The 23,863-nt window shown below is 45.0% G+C and overlaps 1 protein-coding gene across 1 annotated transcript in view; it reads right to left on the bottom strand.

The window, feature by feature from the left end:
• FOCAD (focadhesin) overlaps positions 1 to 23,863 on the bottom strand; it is a 788,759-nt gene that overhangs the window by 438,250 nt on the left and 326,646 nt on the right. The window contains exon 14 of the mRNA XM_029606912.1: positions 6,092 to 6,222. Coding sequence (XP_029462772.1) covers positions 6,092 to 6,222 — 131 coding nt within the window. The remainder of the gene's footprint in view (positions 1 to 6,091; positions 6,223 to 23,863) is intronic.

Here is a 23,863-nt window from a genome sequence, read left to right on the forward strand (position 1 = left end):
TTGGAACTTCAGTTCTAGTCCCAGTTCCAGGCCGCCAACTCCAGTCCTGTCTCCAGTGGTTGCTTCCAGCTTCATATATAGGTTCCTGCTCTGAATTCCAGTTCCAAGTGCTAGCTTCCACTCTTTGCTCCAGCATGCAGGTTTCCTTTCCCTGCTACATCTTAAACTCCTAATAATGAGTTCTGGCATGGCTGGGGAATGGACAGAAATGTAAGATGATGTCGTCCTCTCACTAAATGAGGGTGAGCCATGAGACTCAGGCTGAGATATTTTCTCTAGCCTGAAAAATGGGAATAGTAGACTGACTTTCCATCTTAAGCACTGATGACTCTAAAATAGGAGACACCATCTCCATGGGAGAAGGTGGTGGAATATCAGTAAAATCATTTTTTATGATTTCAATTCACATCTTTCTAACCATGGTACATTGCTCAGTTGTAGGCAGAGCAATGCAAGAATTCTCACCGGCCACAAAAAAACTGAACACATCACTCCTATACTAAAAGAACTGCACCGGTTACCCAATGAAAAATGAATAGAATACAAAATGCTCTCCATCATTCACAAAACCATACATAACAACGAATCCAGCTGCCTAAATACATTATTCCAAAAACATCATCCTCAACGAAACACAAGATCAGCTAACAAAGCCCTACTAGCAATTCCACCAATCTCCACCGCAAACCTCACAACAATCAGAGAAAGAGTGACCTCAATAGCCGGACCTCACCTATGGAACTCACTACCAGAAAACCTAAGGCTTCAAAACGACACAAAACTTTTCAAAAAACTACTCAAAACATGGCTATTTCAACAAGCCTACAAAGATGGCATTAGTTAAGCTGGCATTACCATAAACACTCATCGCAACATTACACAACCCCCACCCTATTTTGATGCTCAATTGCCAAGCTCCGCCAAGCTCCTAGTATATTCACAGATCTTTAAATATCCTCATCCTCCCCCTCCTTACCTAATCTATACATGCTCTCATGTCCTGTAGTCATTTCTCTCTCCCTCTAGAACCCCATCCCCCGCTCCCCCTCCCTCACACCCTCCTGCCCCCTTTTCACCCCTACCTCTCCTTCCACCTCCCTTGTCCCATCCCTCCCCCTCCTCCCTCCCTTCCCCCCTCCTACCCTACCTATCACTCAAGATGTAAAGTAGAAAATGTTACCAATACGAAACGTTATAATACTATTATATTTATATGTTACCCATGTTCAAAACCACCTGTTATAGTTTACCGCATCACAATGTTTCCAATGCTCAATATGCCTGTTATTGTTTACTGTATTATGTTGTTATAACTGTAAACCGGAGTGAAGGACTTCTCCAAACTTCGGTATATAAAAGCACACCCATAAATAAATAAATACATTGGCTGATTCATAAACCATAAGAACATACAGGTCATGCTGGATTAGATCAAGGTCTATCCAGCCTAGCATTCTTCTATTGAGCCTAGCATTCTTCTATCGAGCCTAGCATTCTGTCTCCGACAGTGGACAGTCTGGGTCACAAGTACATATCAAATCCCCAATAGTTGATTAGAGATCTTTGGTCTGTTTTGATTTCTCCGTACTAAGACGTTCTCTGTGCAGAAGATGACACCATGGCTTTGATGGTTTTTGGCACGAAGGAGAGATTGGATCAAAGAGAACTCTCTCTGCACTAATGAAGAAACCATGGGTGTGGTGCCCATTGGCACTAATACGCTACGCTTTCCATCACTGCCTTTTCTGCACCAAGACGTTTCAGACTCATTATGCAGATCATGAGAGGACTGCACCCTTTTATATTTAGGCAATGGACTTTGCCCTAAAGAAGGCTTCACCTTGGTGGAAGCCTGAAAAGATTTCAAAAACTCCTTCAAGATGTAACTTCTCAACTTTATGGCCCTTTCAGACATGCATGCACAGGCCACAGAGTTAGGGACATCATGAGAAGACACAAGGCACATCAGTCATGCTGATCCCAGAATGTCATTTTAGAAAAGCAACAGAGACATCTTTTCAATCCCAGCTTAGCTGCCACCTTAAAGAGCAGCGATTATAAAATGAACTCAAGTTTGAAGAAAAGAAATGAACTCTCTTATATTTTTAACAAAACTCCCAAACAAATTACAAAGAATTATTAATTAGAAAGATAAAAGAAAAATTGCTAAGGAAAAAAGTGAAAATGAGTAGCTTTCGTTTCGGAGAAGGCAAAAAACATGCCCTTTCGCACTAGTGGAACAAAAAAGACTAAGAAGAGCTGTGTGGTGAAAGCTGCGCCATTGGATGATGTTACCCACTTGTATGGCTGATACTTGTTCCACTTGTCCATGAAGAAAATTATTGAACATTGTGGCAACTTACAGACTTCTCATAATTGCAAACTCTGCTGTTTGCTTCACCTATTTTAGACCTCTTTAAATTCTTTACAAGTCTAAAACAGACTAACAATGTAATGGCTGGAAGGACACACTGGCACATCCATTCCAGGTCTTTCAACAACCATTCTCTCTATGCCCTTTTACTTTAAATTTAACACTGATGTTGTAATTCAGTCCTACAATTGATATGTATACTCAGACATCATCATTTGCTCATTCTACACTTACCTGTTGAAGGTAGTATAACTCTAGAAAATAAGACATGTATTAAGTTTCTCCAATAATACCTGCAACTTTATTGTTGATCTTTATTTCTATTTCACTGAACATAAAATTTAGAGAAAGTCATTGTGGAAAGAAAATACCATATCACTGGAGGTAGGACGACTCATAAGATGGCTTAAGCTTTAACCAGTTTTCATTAATTACTTACTAGGCCATAACATTGGCAACAATTGTGCAGTGACTGAGAGCAAAGGATACATACCCATGACACCACTAATTAACCATGAAAAGAGAAGGCATCATGGCAAGGAAAAGATGCATTTTTTGAGTATGTATTTTCCCTCATGAAATCTCTGACAGAGTGGAAATCATGGGAAGTATAATAAATAAGTAGAATTTTGATATACCTGGATTTACCATTTACTATAGACCAAGGGCCTCATTTTCTAAATTATCGCAGGCCTGCGATACTTTAGAAGATGAGGGGCGGGGGGGCCGAAACGGGAGGCGGGCCTGCGCTAGCCAGCAGCGATCGCACCGTCACGGTGCGATCGCTGCCGGTTTCGCACCCAATAGAGCCACCATAGGAGGTGTAGCTATTGGGAGCGAAATAGGCAGCGAAAAGACACTTACCTTTTCGCTGTGCGCACCGTCGTCGCGGAGTCGGCCCCGGAGACGCCCCGACTCCACCCCCATTTTGGTATCGCACGCAAAAAGGGACATTTCATGTGCGATACGTTTGGAAAATAAGGCCCCAAGTTTTTTTTTTAATCTGGAACTAAAAAAGGGATTCTCAGTTATTGGGTATATCATGGGGAAACTCTATGGGTTTCCCAAATTCTGCCTCTGGAACTCTCAACCATGTCTGGCTTTCAGGATATTCACAATGAACACGATGAATAATTTTATACAGTTGCAAATTTTAATTTCAGAAAATCAGATCTGGTTGAGGTTCCAAGGAACAAGATTGGGAAACTCTATATTATGATTCCAAAAATGCAGCATAAGATGGGTAAATGATAAAAGAAAATAACAGAATAAATTAGAGGGCATTCTAAAGAATAATCTGTGAAAGAACTGTATATACTAAATTATATATGGTGGTTTGCATAGTAATCACTCAATTTTTTTCCATTTGGATTTGTATGCTACTTTCCTCCCAAAATGGTACAAAGCTGCATAAACCCAGTATAATAAAATACAATTCTTAAAATACAATAAAACAATAAAATGCAGTAAATCAGCAATAAAATATAACAAAGCAGTATAAAGTGCAATAAAAGTTCCAAACAAAAATCCTAAATTCACTTAATATAGAGACAATAATCCCGTCCCCACAAAAAAATATATGTTTTATTTGTCCTGCCATGGAGGGTGGAAGGCATCCATGATTTTGGTCTTGTTTAATGTAAAATGTTATTGTGCGAGATTTGGTTTTATTATTTTATTTTTATTATATGCTTCAAATGTTTGTATATTCTGGTTATTATATGTCACTGTTCATAGATTTAAACATAAAAAGTTGAAATAAAAAGAAGGGTTTGAACATTATAAAAAAATCATTATGATTAATATTTGTCATGGGATATTCCACAGCAGTTTAAGTCATTGCTCACTATTAGATATAGTAACAGTGGTGGTATTGAGGAAGTAACTTAAATTACAGTATGTTCAGCTTTTATAAACTGAATCAAAACAGATAACATATTGAAGGTAGTGCAGCCTAATGGATTCAATTAATAAATTTTATTCCTTCTTTTAAATTAGTTCAATATAAATGAGACAAATGATATAGCATGGTTCTAACTTTAATATGAATTGAATATAGTTTCAACATATTAGTCTCTAGTGTGGAGCTAGTATCTGGCTGGGAACATGTGTGTAATATGTGCTGAATATGCAGCTAAACTGATGTCTGAATATTCATGCACTGTGTTTTTACATGAACAAGATACAAGCACATGATGCTTCCTTAAGATGCAGGAGCAAAGTATGTGAAAGGATCATACAGTGAACTCAGGTAAAATTCTTTTTTCCCAGTAGAGGTTTTAAATTAAATTCTGAAGAAAAGAGAGAAGAATTGAACTTGTCTTGCTAAGGATATTGTCACTTCCACAGCAAATCAGCCCCTATTCCTAGGATATATACCATATGATTCCTTCTTAATCTATGTACCAAACTATTTAATGCTACCCTAGTTCTCAGTTACCCCCTCCTTGTTTGCAATATCTTACATTAACCTGTTTTTCGCTATGTCTAAACGCTGTTATGAAACTTTGTTAATTGCCTTTTTCGTAAGTTGAACATTAATTGTAAAGCACTACCGCTAATCTCTGTTTGTTCTAGCGTTGCTGCTAAACATTGTTTAATGTAAACCGACATGATGTTACTAAACGAATGTCGGTATATAAAAATCTTCAAATAAATAATAAATAATTAAGGTGCATCACAGGATACAGCCTTATGGTATGATGCACCAGCAAAGCCCATTGAACCTGCAATGATTCTGAAGCAAATCTGAAAATTAGGTCAAGACAATCTTGGATTCTAGGTAGATATCTCTAATTAATTGTATACTTTCCATCATACGGAATGTTTGAAAGAATTACATAAAAGGGATCAAAGTCCATTTGCTTGTCCATCCATAAGTACAAAAATGCTCCAAAAGAGACTGAAATTCAACAAGTGTGGCATGCAGGAAGAAAATGTGAATATCTTGAACAAATTCAAAAACCAGAAAATCTGCATTTTTCAGAGAAATAAGCCTCCATGGCATTCTACAGAAGTACTGTTAAAATGCTGATCACTGTTCCATTCTTAAAAAAAACCCCTCCTTACCCTTCTAGCACTTTGCCCTAGCAACAGAAGCAGCTAGAGGCAGGGAAAAATAACTAAAGCAACTGGCAAAAGATGGCACTAAAAGAGGCTATCCAAACCACTCCCACTCAGCTTCTAAAGTATGCACATAAACCCACCCACGCCCCTCCTTGCATCCTCCATAGACACACAACGATCCCCCCACACTGCCATATATCCCCAACCCACCCACACACACCTCTCTCACACATCACACTTGCATAGGAACCACACACATCATACCTCCAAGACCCATCCCACACACACATCAACCTCCACACAACAACATATATACATTCTTATACCCCCCCCCCACCTCCATGCATCATACGTACAGATCCTTCCTCCACACAGATATGCACATCACATAGACATCTCACACACTACACCACCACCACCAAACCCCTCCCCTTTGACCAAATCTCTGTTGGAAAGCATTTTCAAAGCCATTCTGCCGCACACTTACCCTACTTTCTTTCCATTAAAAAGTGCATCCCACGCTAAGCGTGCTAAATATCTAGCTCCTATTCTTTTGTTGGTGAAGATAACAATCATGGTAACAAACTGTTGTTTTGCTGGAAACATGTTCTACTCTGATATGCACTCATAGCTTACACAAATACTACTTACCTTTGCCTGCATATATCCCTGATAGAAGCAGCTTTTGCTATTGTCTTTTCCCACATTATTTCCTTTCCAACAAGCTGAGAGGGCATATCAGACACCTGCATGAACTTCTGGAGCTCTGGGTACACTCGATCCTAGATTCACATAAAAAGGACAAAAACTATAAATGTACACCTTGTCTGTAAAGAATGCAGGTGTGGCATTTTGATGTGTTGCTAAATATTTGCCATATAGAAAAGCAACTGAATTAGTGCAAGTCTGAAACTTGGAAGCTGTAACACCACTTGTACTTAGATAAATGTGCATATACACTAAAAAGACTATTCAGTAGACGAGGATTAAGAGCTAATCAATTTTTTGAAATGTATGTAGGGAGATGGATAGTTCAACACTCTTCATCTCCCTACATACATTTCAAAAAATTGATTAGTTCTTAATCCTCGTCTACTGAATAGTCTTTTTAGTGTATATGCACATTTATCTAATTACAAGTATACAGAAAAACAGAACAGAACAGACTGGACAAATTACTTTGGAAGATGAAGACAACTAGGGCAGAACCTATGGCAATCTGTGATTATCCCTACATATTATAGCTTTAACATGACACTGCACTTCCTAGATGCTCCCTCATGCTGCTCCACCTATCTTCCAAAATGCTGCTACCTTCCCTTCTCTCTTACAGGCCGATACAGTACAGTGTGCTCCAGTGGAGCGCACTGTTAACCCACGTTTGGACGCGTGTTTTCGACGCGCTAGCTTTACCCCTTATTCAGTAAGGGGTAATAGCACGTCGAAAACTCGCGTCCAACCCCCCCGAACCTAATAGCGCCCGCAACATGCAAATGCATGTTGATGGCCCTATTAGTTATTCCCGTGCGATTCACTAAGTATCATGTGCAGCCAAGCCGCACATTTTGCTTTCAGAAATAAGCGCCTACCCAAAGGTAGGCATTAATTTCTGCCGGCGCCGGGGAAGTGTACAGAAAAGCAGAAAAAACTGCTTTTCTGTACACCCTCTGACTTAATATCATGGCAATATTAAGTCGGAGGTTCCAAAACTTAAAAATTAATTTAAAAAAAATTGTAAAATCGGCCTGCGGCTTGAAAACCGGACGCTCAATTTTGCCGGCGTCCGGTTTCTGAACCCGTGGCTGTCAGCAGGTTTGAGAACCGATGCCGGCAAAATTGAGCGTCGCACTAGTGTCCCTAGCGCCTCTTTTTACCGCGGGCCCTAATTTCAATAATTTGTTTTAGTGAATCACGCGCACAGGAGAGTGGCCTGGGCTCTCGCCCACTCTCCCGCGAACTTTACTGTATTGGCCTGTTAGTTTCCCCACTACCACCAAATGCAAAAGCACCCTACTGGAAGCCAGATTCTCTACTTTCTAACAAACAGGCCTGTTGGGGGTTTGTCCATTGGCTGACCACAATTAGCCAACCTCACAGGCCGATACAGTAAGGAGCGGTAGGAAGAGCTGCGTTAGTGCCGGGCGCACCCGCGGTTGCCGCACGCACAGTCCGGCTCACCTACCGCTCGATACCATATTGAAATGTCATGCAAATGCAAACTGCGTCCAAGAAGCGTCCGTGAAGCGTCCGTGAAGCGTTAGCCCCGCGCAACCCATTTTATTGTATAGAGCGCTATACAGTATCCTGGGTGCGCTGGCCTAACGCTTCACGGACACGCTGGAATCTGTCATTTCAAATGACAGGTACCAGGAAGTGGACGGTTCTCCTATGCTCGGGATTGCCAGTCCTCTCTCCCCTCCTCCCGAAGCAAGGCTCAGGGAGGGGGTGAGAGAGGACTGGTGAAACGACATGCAAAGTGTAAAGCAACAAAGCGACTTACTTTTCTTGCAGCCCTCCTCTGGAGACGGACCGCGGCTCCCCTGCCTCCCAGGGGGCAGCCGGCGGCGAAAGTGGCCCCGCCGGCGAAGATGGATGCCTGCACGTGCGAAAGCGGCCCTTGTGCGTGCAATTTGGCCGCTGAAGACGTGACGTCACATGCCGTGACGCCAAACGTCATGACGTCACGCCTTGAGCGGCCAAATTGCACGCACAGGGGGCCGCTTTCGCCCATGCAGGCATCCATCTTCGCCGGCAGCTGCCTCTGGGAGGCAGGGGAGCCGCGGTCCGTCTCTGGAGGAGGGCTGCAAGAAAAGTAAGTCGCTTCGTTGCTACTTTTCTTTTCTTTTTTTTTTTGGGCTTTTTCGCTTTTTCCGCTTTTGTTGCTTCAGGAGGAGGGGAGAGGACTGGGGCTGCCCCGGAGACCAGCACCCATGGACGTGGCCAGGGCAGGTGAGCGGGGGCTGGGGGAAAGTTTGCCATCTACCCTTACCCCTGTCTCTAACGCAGGGGTAAGGGTAGGCGGTAAGTTAGCAGGTTAAACGCACGGCAAAACTGCAGGTTAAAAAAGCGATAGTCGGGATGCGTGTTACTGTATGGGAGAGAATAGCTAATTCGATCGTTTACATCTCATATACATGCCGCGGGCAGAAGGGGTTACCCGGTGATTTAAAGAGGCGGTAAGAATGGGTTAAAGGAGATAGTGTATCGCGGGTTGGACTAATGCGGCCGAAAAGTGAGTAGAAAGCGGGTTAGAAGCAGAGAATTCTTCCTCTCCTTATTTCCCCGGACCCGATTCCTCTTTCTTTTCCTTCTCCCTTCCCCTTTTCTTCAAGGCATAATTCATTTTGTTGTAAATTTTATGTTAAAATTAGCTACCTAAGTAGCTATACACCGTTTTATGTATTTTTATTTTCTAATCGACTTTATTTCATTGATTTTATATGTCTTTGTAAACCGTTTTGATAAAATTTTATTTTTAAAAACGGTATATAAATACTTTTAAATAAATAAAATAAAAACCATATCAACCATATATGTCCAAAATCCCGTAAACTAAGAATACAATGCATAAACTGCCAGTAAACTTTTTACCCCCTTTAAATTCCCCCCTTCCACCCCCATCCCACCCCCCCTGATAAATCACACAGTTGAGCTTCTTGCATCAGTAATCAGTAAACACAATAGAACAGCTATGTGTACAATGTGTCCCTTACAGCCATCCCGTTTTGACCCTCTCAGTCTGAACCCAAATACCCATCCCCACATTGGTTGACTTGTGTAGCCAAACATCATGTTTCAGAAGGTGTTATACCAGCGTAGAAATGGTTCCCATAGATTGATATGTAAGGCCATCTTGCCCGTGTTCCCTGCACGCAAATAGTACCAGTAATGCACCGACCATAATCGTTTTATAACAGATTCTGCTGTGGGAGGGACTTCTTTGCGCCAACAAGAGGCCAGCTCCTGGCGGGCTGCGCATATTGGGCCGGATTTTAAAAGGGTTACACGCATAAGTTATGCGTGTAACCCTCTTAAAAGGCCCCTGCGCGCCGAACCTATTTTGCATAGGCTCGGCGGCGCGCGCAAGCCCCGGGACGTCCCAGATAAGTCCCAGGGCTTTGCAAAGGGGGCGTGTCGGGGGCATGTCAGGTGAGTGGTGCGAATTTCAGGGCGGGGTGGGAGGCGTGTCGGGGGCGTGACGCCGGCCCGGGGGCATGGTTGAGGCCTCCGGACCAGCCCCCGGGTCGGGTGATGGCGCGCCAGCAGCCCGCTGGCGCACGCAGAAGGCAGGCGTAAATCTGCCGACAATGGTAGGGGGGGTTTAGATAGGGCCGGGGGGGGGGGGGGGGTTAGGTAGGGGAAGGAAGGGGAAGGTGAGGGGAGGCGGAAGGAAAGTTCCCTCCGAGGCCGTGGGAGGTCCATTTAAATGGGAAGTGATCCTTAATATTTGATACCTGGACGTTCATGAGGGATACATTGAGTATCTCCGTCTTTGTCATATTGACTTTAAACCCGGATACAGCACTAAATTTATCCAGCTCCTGTACTAATATGGGCAAGGAGAGCTGAGGATATGCAATGGAAAAAAGGATATCATCAGCAAATGAGATTATGTATTGGTTATTCCCTATTGCAATCCCTTTGATATCAACAATAGAGCGAACTAGCGACACAAGTGGCTTCATAAAAAGAGCAAACAAGAGTGGAGAAAGGGGACACCCCTGCCGTGTTCCCCTACCTAGATCAAAGTAGGGGAATAAGATCCATTCACCTTAATACAAGCCTTGGGGAATGAATACATTGCAGAGAGCCATGTTCTAAAATTCACCCCCGAGGCCTACTTTTCGTAACACTTGAAATAGGAAGCCCAATGGACCCTATCAAAGGCCTTCTCCGCATCCACGGCCACCAGAATCGAAGGGATCCGATGGCCACGGGCTGTCCACATTAAGTTAATTACTTTATGCAGGTTATCCCCTGCCTGCCTGCCAGGGATGAATCCGATTGATCATTATGAACTAACATGGGTAATACCCGGTTAAGTCTGCCAGCCAAAATTTTCGCTAAAATTTTTAAATCAATATTTAAAAGGGATATTGATCTATATGACCCACAGACAGATTTATCCTTGCCTGCTTGGGCAAAATAGTAATACCTGCTATGTTCATGGATGCTGGGAGAGTCTGGTTGGTAATATATTGTTAAACACCTTTTGTAAGTGTGGGATAAGTAAGTCCCCAAACTTTTTATAAAAGAGGCCAGTTAAGCCATCCAAACCCGGAGATTTATGTGGCTTGAGCGTAGAAATGGCGTGATAGATTTCCCCCTGTGTAACTAACCCATCCATCGCAGCCGACTGAGCCTCTGTCAAGGAGGGCAATTATACCTCTTCCAAATACTGTGTTATAACCTTGTCCAAGATTGGTTTTTCATTTGTATATAATTCTTGATAAAATTGCACAAACCGCTGCCTTATACTCTTATTATCTATAAGGTACTGTCCTCCATGATCCCTAATCCTTAAAATTTGGTTCTGGAATATCTGTTGTTTTAATTGTCTGGCCAACAGTTTGCCTGGTCTATTACCCTCAGCAAAGTAAGTATCCCTTGATTTATCTAACTTGTTACTGATCTCTCCGTCCATGATCCCACGAAGTTCATTCCTTTTCTTGTCTAGTTCCCTTTATATCTTCCCGTCTCCCCTAGTTTTATGTTGTTGTTCTAGGTGATTTTTGGCACTAAGCAAATCACGTCGGGTTTGTTGGGATTGACGTTTGCAAGCCGTCGCTTTTGGCAATCAGCCTGCCTCTGATAACTGCCTTAAAGCAATCCCAGACCACCCCTGGGGTAACCTCACCGTTGTCATTGATCGTGAAATATTCTTTAATATCTTCTCGTAGGGATTCACATAATTGGGTATCAAAGAGCAATGCATTATTTAACAGCCAATATTTAGTCCCAGCTTCATCTGCTTGAAAGGAAAATGACCCCAGGAGGGGTGAGTGATCCGACCATGTCATAGGTCCAATTGCCACTTTCTTACATCCCACACACCAGACTTTGCTGCCCAACCACATATCTATGCATGAGTAAGAATCATGAACTCGGGAATGAAAAGTAAAGTCCTTGTGCAAAGGATTTTGAATTTGCCAAATGTCATATACTCCCCATGTTCCCATCAGTGCTTTGAGTCACTGTCTATGACTCTTTGGCCCTCCTCCAGGTGGATTGCTATGGTCCAAGCTGGGATTGAGAATAGTATTAAAATCACCACTCAATAATAGCGGACCTTGTATAAAATCACTTAGGGATTGTTCTAAGTGTGTGAAAAATTCCCCTTGATTGGTATTAGGAGCATAAATATTAATCAGGGTCATAAGCATATTATCTAACTTAATCACTGTTGCAATGTACCGACCCCCCTTTATCTCATCTACCATCAAGTATTTCCAGCCGGAGATCCCTTGCAAACATAATGCCCACCCCACATGTCTTCTTTGCTTCGCTATTGGAGGCCAGCAGTATCTGTGGATATGCCATATCACGCAATAAACGCTCATCTTTCCTGAGAAGATGTGTTTCCTGTATAAAGTATATAGATGCTCTGTTTGCCTTAGCATCTTCGAACAACTGTCGTTTTCGAGGGTGATTGAGTCCCTTGACAATCAGAGAAACAATTTTCAGGTCAGCCATTAAGAATACAGAATAAACAAGAGAATAAAACCTTTAGTCGCTGTTCACTGTTCTGATGCTCATCAAGAATAATACATACTATATCCCCACTTGCCCATGTAGCCTTCCCAAAGGTAACCCACTCCACTTCCATCCCCTTCCCCATAACAACCATCAGCGAGGATTCCATCCTCACCCTATCTAGTGTGGAGGAGTGACGTCATCTCCTGTAGCCAGCTCATGGTTTCACAAATAAATGGTGTCTATGACCAACTATCTCTTTTATGTATCCCCTTCCCACCTCTATCATCAGTATTTTCCAGCCCATACCGTCCAATTTACCGCTGCGGTTCGTAAACTGACTAACGCATATATAGATGGGCTGCTTCATTATGAGGCTCTCTTCAAACAGCATTTCTCATATAGTTCGTTAGTCTGCCTTAAGCAGGGCCATTTAGTTTTGGGGTGATATCAAGGAGTTCTGCTCTTGACCCCGTTTTCAGATTACTTCTCCCTCTTCTATAACTTTGGCGTCCTGTTGCCGTCTGTCTTTTTCCCTCTTTGCCAGTTCTTTGCCATCGCGGTGCTGCTATGTTCTCCAAGGGTGTACTACCTGCTGCTTGCGCTTTCACCTTGATGCCCTTCTGACGTAGGAATTTTTCAGCCGCCTCCAGAGTTCTCGCCGTGCAAGAATGACCACTAATGTTAAAGAGAAGTCCGAAGGGATAAAGCCATTTATATCGGACGTTTTCCACTCGCAGTGTATCTGTTATAAATTTCATAGCTTTGCGTCGTTGGAGTGTGATAGCTGAGATATCATTATAAATTTGTATTGTGGATCCCTTTCAGAGGATATTGCCCAATGTTCTTGCTTTATTCATTATGGCATCCTTCATAGGAAAATTATGCAGACATGCAATAATGTCTCTAGATTGAATGTTATTAGCTCTGCCTAGCGAGCGGTGTGCCCTATCAATAGCAATGTCTTTATCATAAGGCTGAGATGCCTCTGAATTCAAAATGGCCTTACATATAGCCTGGACTAGGGCAGGGTAGTCTGTTGTCCCTTCTGCTTCGGGCACGCTGCGGATCCTGATGTTGTTGCGCCTATTTCTATTTTCTAAGTCCTCCAACTTAGAATTCAAATCGTCCGTGGCTTGCTTCAGTTCAGCCAGTTCCTTTGTCTGCTGTGTCAGCACGGAGGTATGCTCCTCAGTAGTTGCTCGACCTTGTGGATTCATTCTCCTAACTCCTCTACTTCCTTGCGTATGTCCCCCATCGCGTCTTGAAGTTCCTTCTTGAAGGCTTGTATAATTTCAGATTTTATATCCTGGAGCCAGCTTTTAAGTTTGTGCCGAGACGGGCATGTTTCCGCTCCCGGCTCAGCCTGCGGCGCACCCAACGGCGCGCTCTCAGTCGCCATTATTTCTTCCTCTCCCACATGTGCATTTTTCAGGGCTGCAGGGTTGCCCCCGTACGAAAATTCCACCAGGTCCACTGTCCACCGCTGGGTCGCCATCATAAACACCAGTCAGAATCGGGGAGATTTAGAAGGCTGGGGGCCGTATGCTAGCAGCAGACACAGTTGCTAATATTCAGCTACCTGGAGCCGAAGCTTCAAGCAGCCATTCAAGGAGGCTGACATCACTTCCCGCCAAGTGCACATTTTAACTTGGGTCTGTGCACACATTTTCCAGTCAGTGCACTTTTTAAACTCCTGATGCATTAGCATAACATTACCTTACCACATCAAGAAATAGAAAATGTTTTAACCTGTGTATTAAGAACTGTCTGGGTCATTTATCGAAATGCGTTATGGCATTAACACATGCGTTAATGCACTAATGCCATAACGCAAGCGATAATCACGCTAGACCACGGAGTGAATGCAAATTTTTGGAAGGGCTAGGATCAGGGAGGAGTTTGGGAGAGTGGAGAGGGAGAGAGCGCACCTCTGGGGAGGCCCTCACAGCGTGCAACTATTTATATCTCAATAAGAGGGCCATCTAATAGGTCGAGGTGAGGTGTTGGTGGTGATTTAGGGGTCAGTTTCTCATGTACAGTGATCTAGACTGCTGTTGATGTAGCTGCTGCTAAGAGAATGAACACTGCCCATAGTACAGGTAGGAATTATATCTTCTTCTATTAAAATAATATTGTTTCCTGAATGGTTTTTGTGGATATATTCTTTGTTAAGACTGATCCATTGACACTGTGGTTAGAGACCTGAAGAACTGTAGTTTGTTCTTTAATTCCTTCTACTGCCTCCTTTACCTGGTATCCTAAGTTATTTCCTGAACACGGCGCATCTGCTAATTTTTCATGCACATTCTCTCTTAGGCCAGTAACCCCTAAGCCATGCTAGTCTTCTTTTCGTGATGGCTATGGCACATGATGTTGATGCTATATCAAAAGATCATACATTCAATTTAGTGATATGTTTTGTGCATTCCTCAGCGTCTTATAGAAGTGCAACAATGTTCAATTTATCTTGGAGAGCAAGATGTTGCGTGAACTCTTATCTTTGACCTTGCTGAAAACAGATCCAGGGACAGAGTTCTTTGACATCTTTTCTCTAGAAAACTAGAGGGGAGGGAAAATACTTTACTCTACCCTTTTGAGCTTGATCTTCCCTTATCAGAAGGAAATGAAAGCTCATACTTGAGCTTCATATCTCAGTACATGTGGGCAGAAGTAACATTTTACCACTGCATTGCGGTCAGGGCCCAGGCACCTTAAATAAAGATTATGTACGCCTTGACTTCCATTTTATGATAGCATCTACAGCATAGCTTAAATGCCTTCTTACCTAACTAATTAGATGGTTTTCCGAACATTGTGAAAAAAAGTTTCCTTTTTTTTTTTTTTAAATTAGAAGCTATGGCTAACTAAAACAAGACGAATGAAATTTCAGACACAAAATTGCCTGAAAAACCTTTCAAGAACTCATGTTAACAGCTGAATCAGCAGAATTCCCATCTCACCTCCACTAGAGATAGAGCTCTTTCTGTTGCAGGCCCCTCTCTATGGAACTCCATGCCTACTGAACTCCGCTTAGAGCCTTGTACCTCTAAATTTAAAAAAAACTAAAGACCTGGCTGTTTAAACAGGCATACCCTGAATAGGACACCCCACACACGCTCTGCCTCCTGTATACCCTTATCCACCTCCACAGTCTCATGCTTATACCTTAAATGTCCGTCACAATTTCATAGTTCCTTTTTACTCCCCCGTCCCTTAACTCTGTCATTGCTCCATTTTACCTTACAAGACCCGTTGCCATTGTTTTGTATTTTTTTGCAAGATTGTATATAGTTCTTTTACAAGTTCCTGTGCCATGTTATGTTGTATACTTGCAAAGTACTGTTCCTATCTTAGTTAATCTCCTTTCCCTTTTTCAGTCTTTTCTCCGACTCCGCTCTCCCATTTTCTTACTCCGCCTGCTCCTCATTCCCCGTCCCTATTTTTTGTATTTTCTTTCAGTTAATTGTAAACCGATATGATGTTCCCACGAATGTCGGTATAAAAAAAACCCTGTCAAATAAATAAATAAATAAATAAATAGATTTGAGTATTCACAAGGCACACACACACAAAAAAAAAAGCTGAGGGATGCACACAGTAAGGGCAGCATAAGAATTCCTGTACATACTCAGAAAGACCTTTTAGTTTCTCTGATTTATGAGAGAATAAGTCCCGACTCGGCACCGTCAGATGTCACCCACTTCTGTGGCTGTATTGTTCCTGCTTGTCCATGGAAAAAAATGTCCAATCCAAATACAGTGAACAAAAATGAAAACACAAGCCTAAATAGTGGTTTATGTTACTACAATACACAATTATGCCATATTTATTTATTTCTCATTTCTTATATACAACTCATCAGATATCAGATCCGGCCAGAGCGATTTATAATAAATCCAATAAGAATACAATCAATGTGTTGAGTTCGTGGACCATTGGGCCGGCTAGAGTGAGAGATGTAACTACTGCAGGAAGGCCTGCAGTGATGCTTGTAGCCAGGAGGTGAATCAAGACCAGGAGACCTGACAGGGCCTTCACCTATACCAGCCCTCGTTCCCTGCAGGTTGAGCCCTTAGGTACTGAGAGGGCCGGCAGGACTTAGGTCTCTTGGAGACGAGAGAAGTAGTGAGCAGTCCAAGTCATGACAGGCGGAAGACAAGAAGAGTCAATGACAGTCCAGAGGTTCAAGGCAGGCGGCAGACAAGAAGGAAGTCTGGAGATGAAACTGAGGTCAAACCGAGGAATCAAGCCAAGGATCAGATACAGGAGCAGGAACAAGGCACGGAGCAGGAACAAGGCACGGAGCAGGGTTAGCAACTGAACTTTCAGGAGAGACAACCTGTTGCTAAGGCAGCTCTCCACAGCAGCTACCAGGTCTAAATACTGCCTCCTTTATGAGATCATCCTCTGTCGCATCACTGCCCCTTAAAGGGGCGGAGTTTCCCCCGTGCGTCAAGGAGGAGCCCTTGCTGAGGGAAGCAGGACAGTGTCAGCAGCCATGCGGCAGGCTCTGGGAGGCCTGCTGCGGTGCGGAGCGTGAAGAGGAGCGTCGGAGCCAGTAGGGGGGTCCCGTCGGGGTCTGCCGCCACATGCACGGCTCGCGGGTGCTACGCCTGCGAATCGTAACAGTGCCCCCCCCTTACACCCCCTCCGAGAAGGGCCAGGCTTGCCAGGGTTATCTGATGAAAGTGCTGGAGCAATGCCTTGTCAAGAATGTTGGAGGATGGTTCCCATGAGTTCTCTTCAGCACCAAGTCCTTTCCACGCAATCAGATACTCCCAGTGTCTATGGTGCCGGTGGACATCAAGAATTTCCCGAACCTGATAAACAGAGTCGTCCATCAGACACCGCAGCAGTCGGTTCAGATGGGGCCGCATGGAAGGGAGAGAGTACTAACGGTTTTAAAAGGGATACATGGAAGGAATTATGTATCCGGAGGCTTGTGGGAAGCCGCAAGCGATAGGTTACCGGTCCCAAGTGATCAGTAATAGAGAAAGGTCCAATGTACCTGGGAACGAGCCTCATTGAGGGAACCCTCAGGCGGATGTGGCAGGTACTGAGCCAAACACGGTCTCCTGTGTTTAACAGTGGGGCTATCGATGGTGCTTATCCGCCATACATTTGGCAGCGTTGGCAGCCTGGAGTAAGTTGAAGTTAGTATCGTCCCATAGGGCATGTAGTTGTTCGGCTGTAATTTGAGCCGCTGGGGAAGTTACAGAAAGTGGCAGTGGCAGCGGCGGTCTCGGAAGTTTGCCATATACGATTTGGAAGGGGGAATTCCCAGTAGCGGAGTGAATGTGGGAGTTATGTTAAAATTCCACCCAAGGCAAGAGTGTGGCCCAATTGTCCTGACGGCAGTTCACAAATGAGCGGATGAACATCTTCAAACCCCTGTTGACACGTTCTGCTTGTCCATTTCCCTGAGGATGGAATGCTGTGGTAAAGTCCAACTGTATTCCGAATTTTTTACACAGTGCCCCCCAATATATGGCTGTGAATTGAGGACCTCGGTCTGATATTATGTGTAACGGGAGGCCGTGCAGTCGGAACACATGTAGGGTGAACAGATGTGCCAGCTCAAGAGCTGATGGAAGCTTGGGCAATGGAATGAAGTGCACCATTTTGGAAAGCCTGTCGATCACAACCCATATTACTTGATTCCCTGAAGACATGGGTAGGTTCACCACAAAATCAGTAGTTATATGAATCCAAGGTTCTCGTGGTGGTGACAGAGGTTGAAGAAGCCCCCAAAGTCGGCTTGGTAGCGGTTTTTGTTGGGCGCAAGTCAGGAAGGAGCTAACATAGGCATGAACATCTTGCATCATATGAGGCCACCAGTAGTAGCGGAATAAGAGTTCTAGTGTTCACGCTCTCCCAGGGTGCCCTGCGGAGAGGGAGTTGTGTGCCCAAGAAAGAACTTTGGAATGAAGGCTGAGTGGGACCACCGTCTTCCCTGGCGGTATGGTATCTGTGATGGCTAGTAGAATTTTAGCTGGATCCAGGACATAACTAGGTGGGTCTTGTGAGTCTTCGGATTCATACAGTCTGGAGAGAGCATCTGCTCACACATTTTTCACCGCCGGGCAGTAAGGTAGTATCAAATCAAAACGGCTAAAGAACAAGGACCAGCAGGCTTGACGTGGGTTCAGTCGCTGTGCTTTGCTGAGATATTCTAAGTTTTTGTGGTCGGTGTAGACCATAAAAGTGTGCTGCACCCCCTCCAGCCACTGCCTCCATTCCTCAAGAGCCATCTTTATTGCTAGCAATTCTTTATCGCCAATTCCATAGTTCTTTTCAGCTGATGAAAACTTATGAGAGAAATAGGAGCAGGGAAGTAGAGTCCCCTGGTTAGAATGTTGACTAAGGACTGCCCCCACCGCAAGGTCAGAGGCGTCCACCTCCACGATGAATGGCCGGGTTGGATCCGGATGATGGAGACAGGGTTCTTGCAGGAAGGCGGCCTTGAGTTCCTTGAATGGCCTCACTGGGCCAGTGTCTAGGATCCACACCCTTCTTGGCACTATAATGTGAGAGTAGCGAGGAATGAAGTTTCTGTAGAAGTTGGCGAAACCAAGAAAGCGCTGCACTGAGCAAAGCCCCACCAGTTGTGGCCACTCCCGGATGTTGACTAGTTTATCCAGGTCCATTTGGAAGCCGGTGGTGGAGACAATGTAGCCCAAGAAGGGTAAAGACTGTTGCTCAAAAAGACACTTCTCAAGTTTCGCGAATAGACGGTTCTGACACGTTGGAGAACCTGGCGGACATTAGAGTGATGGGTAGCTAGATCCCTAGAATAGATTAGGACGTCGTCCAAACAAACAATAACTCCCTTGTGTAGCATATCCTGAAATATTTCTATCATCAGATTCTGAAAGACTGCGGGCGCATTACAAAGTCCAAATGGCATCACAAGATACTCGTAATGACCGTCGCGCGTGTTAAACGCGGTTTTCCACTCGTCCCCTGGCTTGATCCAGATCAAGTTGTATGTGCCCCGCAAGTCCAACTTGGTGAATACTCGGGCTCTGAAGACGGTCCAAGAGCTCAGGAATTAAAGGGAGAGGATAGCGATCCTTGCGGGTGATGGCGTTGAGTCCCGGTAGTCTATGCAGGGTCTTAATAATCCATCCTTTTTGGCTACAAAGAAAAACCCGGCACCAGCTGGGGACGAAGAAGGACGAATGAACCCCTGGTCCAGGTTCTCTTTTATGTATTTGGACATAGCTTGAGTCTCTGGCAAGGATGGTGGGTATACCCGCCCTCGGGGTGGAACTGTATCAGGTAGCAAGTTGATTGCGCAGTCAAAGGGACGATGCGCCAGAAGGGTCTCTGCCTCCTCCTTGGAAAAGTCATCTGAAAAGTCAGTGTATTGTGGTGGTAGTTGGAGGGTAGTAGTAGTAGCAGCAAGTTGAACCTGTGGTTGCGGCTTCTGGTGCAGGCAGGTATTGAAACACACGGAACCCCAAGCCGTGATTTGAAGAGTTTTCCAGTCAATATAGACACGTGTTTCTGTAACCAAGGGAGACCCAATACAACTGGGTGGACCGCCTTTTCTAGGATGAAGGTAATTTCCTCCTTATTGAGGACTCCAGTAAGGAGGGTCACAGGGGCTGTGCAGGAGGTAACTCGACCTGGAAGTGGCTCCCCTTGAATGGACGAGATGATCAATGGTGGGCTGTGGCGGAGCACTGGAAGTTGCAGCTGGCGTACTAATTCCACCAGGATGAAGTTTCCTCCAGCTCCGGAATCAATGAAAGCCAACGTCGTGAGTGAACCCCCGGGGAACTGAAGAGAGGCAGGAACAGTACACTGGGGAACAGGATTGATGCAGCCTAGGGTCAGTCCCCAGAGACACCTAGACCTGGGAGTTTCCCGGACACTCGGAGCACCGGGCCAACAGATGCCCTTTACCACCGCAGTAAAGGCATAGGCCCAATGTTCTTCAATGCTGCTTTTCTTCTGCAGTGAGATGACTGCGCCCCAGTTGCATGAGCTCCTCCCTGTGTTCCGGTGCACCCGTGGATGTTGCTTGATGAGCCATCAGGCTTGTGAAGGAGGGAGTCAGGGGAACCGGGCGATGAGCAGGATTAAGTTATCTTGCATGTTGCTGCAACTGCCGATCGATTTTGCCAGCCAGATCAATGAGAGACTCAAGTCCATCCGGGAGGTCTCGAGCAGCCAGTTCATCCTTGATACGGGGAGACAACCCCTCGAGGAAAATACCGCGTAGGCTGTCCCCACGCCAACCCAGTTCGGACGCCAAAGTGCGGAATTCTACTGCAAATTCGGCCAGTGGGTGTGACCCTTGGCGGAGATGAAGCAGTTCGGAGGTGGCAGTGGATAAACTGCCTGGCTCATCAAAAACCTGACAGAAGGTCTGGATAGAGCGAGACAGATCTCCGAGAATGGGATCCCTGTGCTCCTACAGCGGGGACAGGATGAAGGAGGTTTTAACTTGATCCATTGGAAACTGCTGGGCCTGGAGCTAGAATCGGATAAAGCAGTGGTTCAAAAACCCCCGGCACTGCTTTGGATGTCCGGCAAACCTAGGCGGGACCGGCATATGAGTCAGAGGAGAGGGAGCAACTGGAACAACGGGGGGAGGGGCGACAACCCCCGGCCCTGGAGCGGATTCAAGATGACTGACCAAGCACTCCACCATGGCGGACAAAGTCTCTAGACACTGTTGCTGCTGTTGTATTCATTGGGCCATACCTGGGATAGCGTGGAGGCCGGACAAATCCACCGGGTCCATGGCCTTAGCAAACTGTTGAGTTCGTGGACCCTTGGGCCAGCTCGAGTGAGAGATATAACTACTGCAGGAAGGTCTGCAGCGATGCTCATAGCCGAGAGATGGATCAAGACCAGGAGACCTGACAGGGCCTTCACCTATACCAGCCCTCGTTCCCCACGGGCTGAGCCCTTAGGTACTGAGAGGGCCGGCAGGACTTAGGAGGTTCTCCTAGAGACAAGAGAAGTAGTGAGCAGTCCAAGTCGTGACAGGCAGAAGTCTAGAAGAGTCAATGACAGTCCAGAGGTTCAAGGCAAGCGGCAGACAAGAAGGAAGTCTGGAGACGAAGCTGAGGTCAAACCGAGGAATCAAGCCAAGGATCGGATACAGGATCAGAAGCAGGAACAAGAACAAGGCACGGAGCAGGAACAGCAACTGAACTTTCAGGAGAGACAACCTGTTGCTAAGGCAGCTCTCCACAGCAGCTACCAGGTCTAAATACTGCTTCCTTTATGAGATCATCCTCTGTCACATCACTGCCCCTTAAAGGGGCGGAGTTTCCCGCAGGCATCAAGGAGGAGCTCTTGCTGAGGGAAGCAGGACAGCGTCGGCGGCCATGCAGCAGGCTCTGGTAGGCCTATCGCGGTGCGGAGCGTGAAGAGGAGGTCAGAGCCAGTAGGGGGGTCCCGTCGGGGTCTGCCGCCACGGGCGCGGCTTCCGGGTGCTGCACCCATGAATCATAACACAATGTATACAAATTCCAAAACAAAAATTCTATACTAAAAGTTCTTATTTCTATGCCAAATTCCTGAGCCATGTAAACTGACAAATATCTAGAGATAGCTACCCACAGTATTTTTTTCCTCAAGATGTGCCAGCTAGCCAAGCAATATTCAGTTCTGTATTATGAAGCGCCACTCATTTTTCCAAATTCCAGAATTTAAGATAATACAGTCTTAAATGAATCAATTTTCAAACATTATAAGGTATTAAGCCCTTTACTGCTAAATCTAAGTAGTTAAGAAAATACATATTTAAAAAAGGAACTTATATAGATTAATTAAGTTGACTTAGATAATAACCACTGCTATTACTAGCAACGGTAACATGGAATAGACTTAGTTTTTGGGTACTTGCCAGGTTCTTATGGCCTGGATTGGCCACTGTTGGAAACAGGATGCTGGGCTTGATGGACCCTTGGTCTGACCCAGTATGGCATGTTCTTATGTTCTTAGATGTGTACAACTTCTAAAGGTTTAAATCTAGACTTGGATACGGATGAAAACTTATGAGAGAAATAGGAGCAGGGAAGTAGAGTCCCCTGGTTAGAATGCTGACTAAGGATTGCCCCCCTCGCAAGTTCAGAGGCATCCACCTCCACAATGAATGGCCGGGTTGGATCCATTTGTAAAAATGAAATCGTGAAAAGAATACCATAAACCATATACTACAAATGTCATACAATTTGTGAAAAATCTTGCACTATTATTTGGCAAGTAGTATCATTTGACCAAGGCTCAAAATTCATTCATAAATTCCTCATTCCAGGCACTAACAGAAATGCATTTTAACTAAACTGGATTTACATCACAATACAACATTACTCTCATCTGATGAATCAGCTGAAATTTCAAACTACCAAAGTTTTAGCCTAGCATCCTACAGGGAAACTAGCCTTATAAAATCATCATACCTGTAATGTATGTGTCCATCTGTTCCCCTTCACTCCCCACCCGGTAAGTGTGAATCTTCACTCAGTAACTTTTTAGTGAATTTAATTAACATTTCTCCTATAGACAGTAGAGTACCCAGTGATCACTCACACTTTTCATATGCCCCTCCCCTCACATACTTCGAATTACTGTTTATTTGAAGGGAGAAGGTATTGTCTTTGCTTCCTAGAGGGAAACAAGCCAGTTCAGTTCAGTCAGTTGTAATCTCGGGGAGATCAGAGCACATTGTGATACCATTGATCTGTCCTGCTCTTGATTTGTGCTTGTAGATTCCTGACTATACAATTTGAAATATAGCAATATGCCCTGCAAGTCAACTCTCTTAAGTTGAAATCTTAAGGCCAAAGAATATTGTGATGTCACTGAGGATTTTTAAAGCTGCCCTGCCATTGGTTACTAGTAGTCATAACCATATGCATAACATTTCCTTATCACAGCCAGTTTACATGTCCATATCATAGCAGCTATTAGAAATCAGCACGGAGAAGAGGAGGAGGAGAAGGAGTGTTATACCAGCTGCAGAGCCTACCGGGGGTGAGAGCCTTGCTGTTCCGGGCCCCTACGGAGAAGCTACTGCCCTCCCGTCTGACGTCATTTCTGCGGGACTGGTGGGGTCCTTAAAGCCAGCCCAGTGTGAAACTTTTCCCGAGGAGAGGAGGAGGAGGAGTGTTTTACCAGCTGCAGAGCCTACCGGGGGTGAAAGCCTTGCTGTTCCGGGCCCCTACGGAGAAGCTACTGCCCTCCCGGTCTGACGTCATTTCTGCGGGACTGGTGGGGTCCATAAAGCCAGCCCAGTGTGAAACTTTTCCCGAGGAGAGGAGGAGAAGGAGTGTTTTACCAGCTGCAGAGCCTACCGGGGATGAGAGCCTTGCTGTTCCGGGCCCCTACGGAGAAGCTACTGCCCTCCCGTCTGATGTCATTTCTGCGGGACTGGTGGGGTCCATAAAGCCAGCCCAGTGTGAAACTTTTCCCGAGGAGAGGAGGAGGAGGAGTGTTTTACCAGCTGCAGAGCCTACCGGGGGTGAGAGCCTTGCTGTTCCGGGCCCCTACGGAGAAGCTACTGCCCTCCCGTCTGACGTCATTTCTGCGGGACTGGTGGGGTCCTTAAAGCCAGCCCTTCTACGCTGCATCGCAATCGCTGGCGCATCGCCAAAGCCGCGCGCACCTAAGGGGCGCGCGCGACTTAGCTCCAACTTTGCTACTGACTTTGGTGCTGACTTGGCTTTTTGGATAATTTCTCTTGTGTTTAAAAGTTTAAATCCT

The sequence above is a fragment of the Rhinatrema bivittatum genome, chromosome 1 (genome assembly GCF_901001135.1).
Source record: "Rhinatrema bivittatum chromosome 1, aRhiBiv1.1, whole genome shotgun sequence".
In the NCBI taxonomy this organism is placed as follows: domain Eukaryota; kingdom Metazoa; phylum Chordata; class Amphibia; order Gymnophiona; family Rhinatrematidae; genus Rhinatrema; species Rhinatrema bivittatum.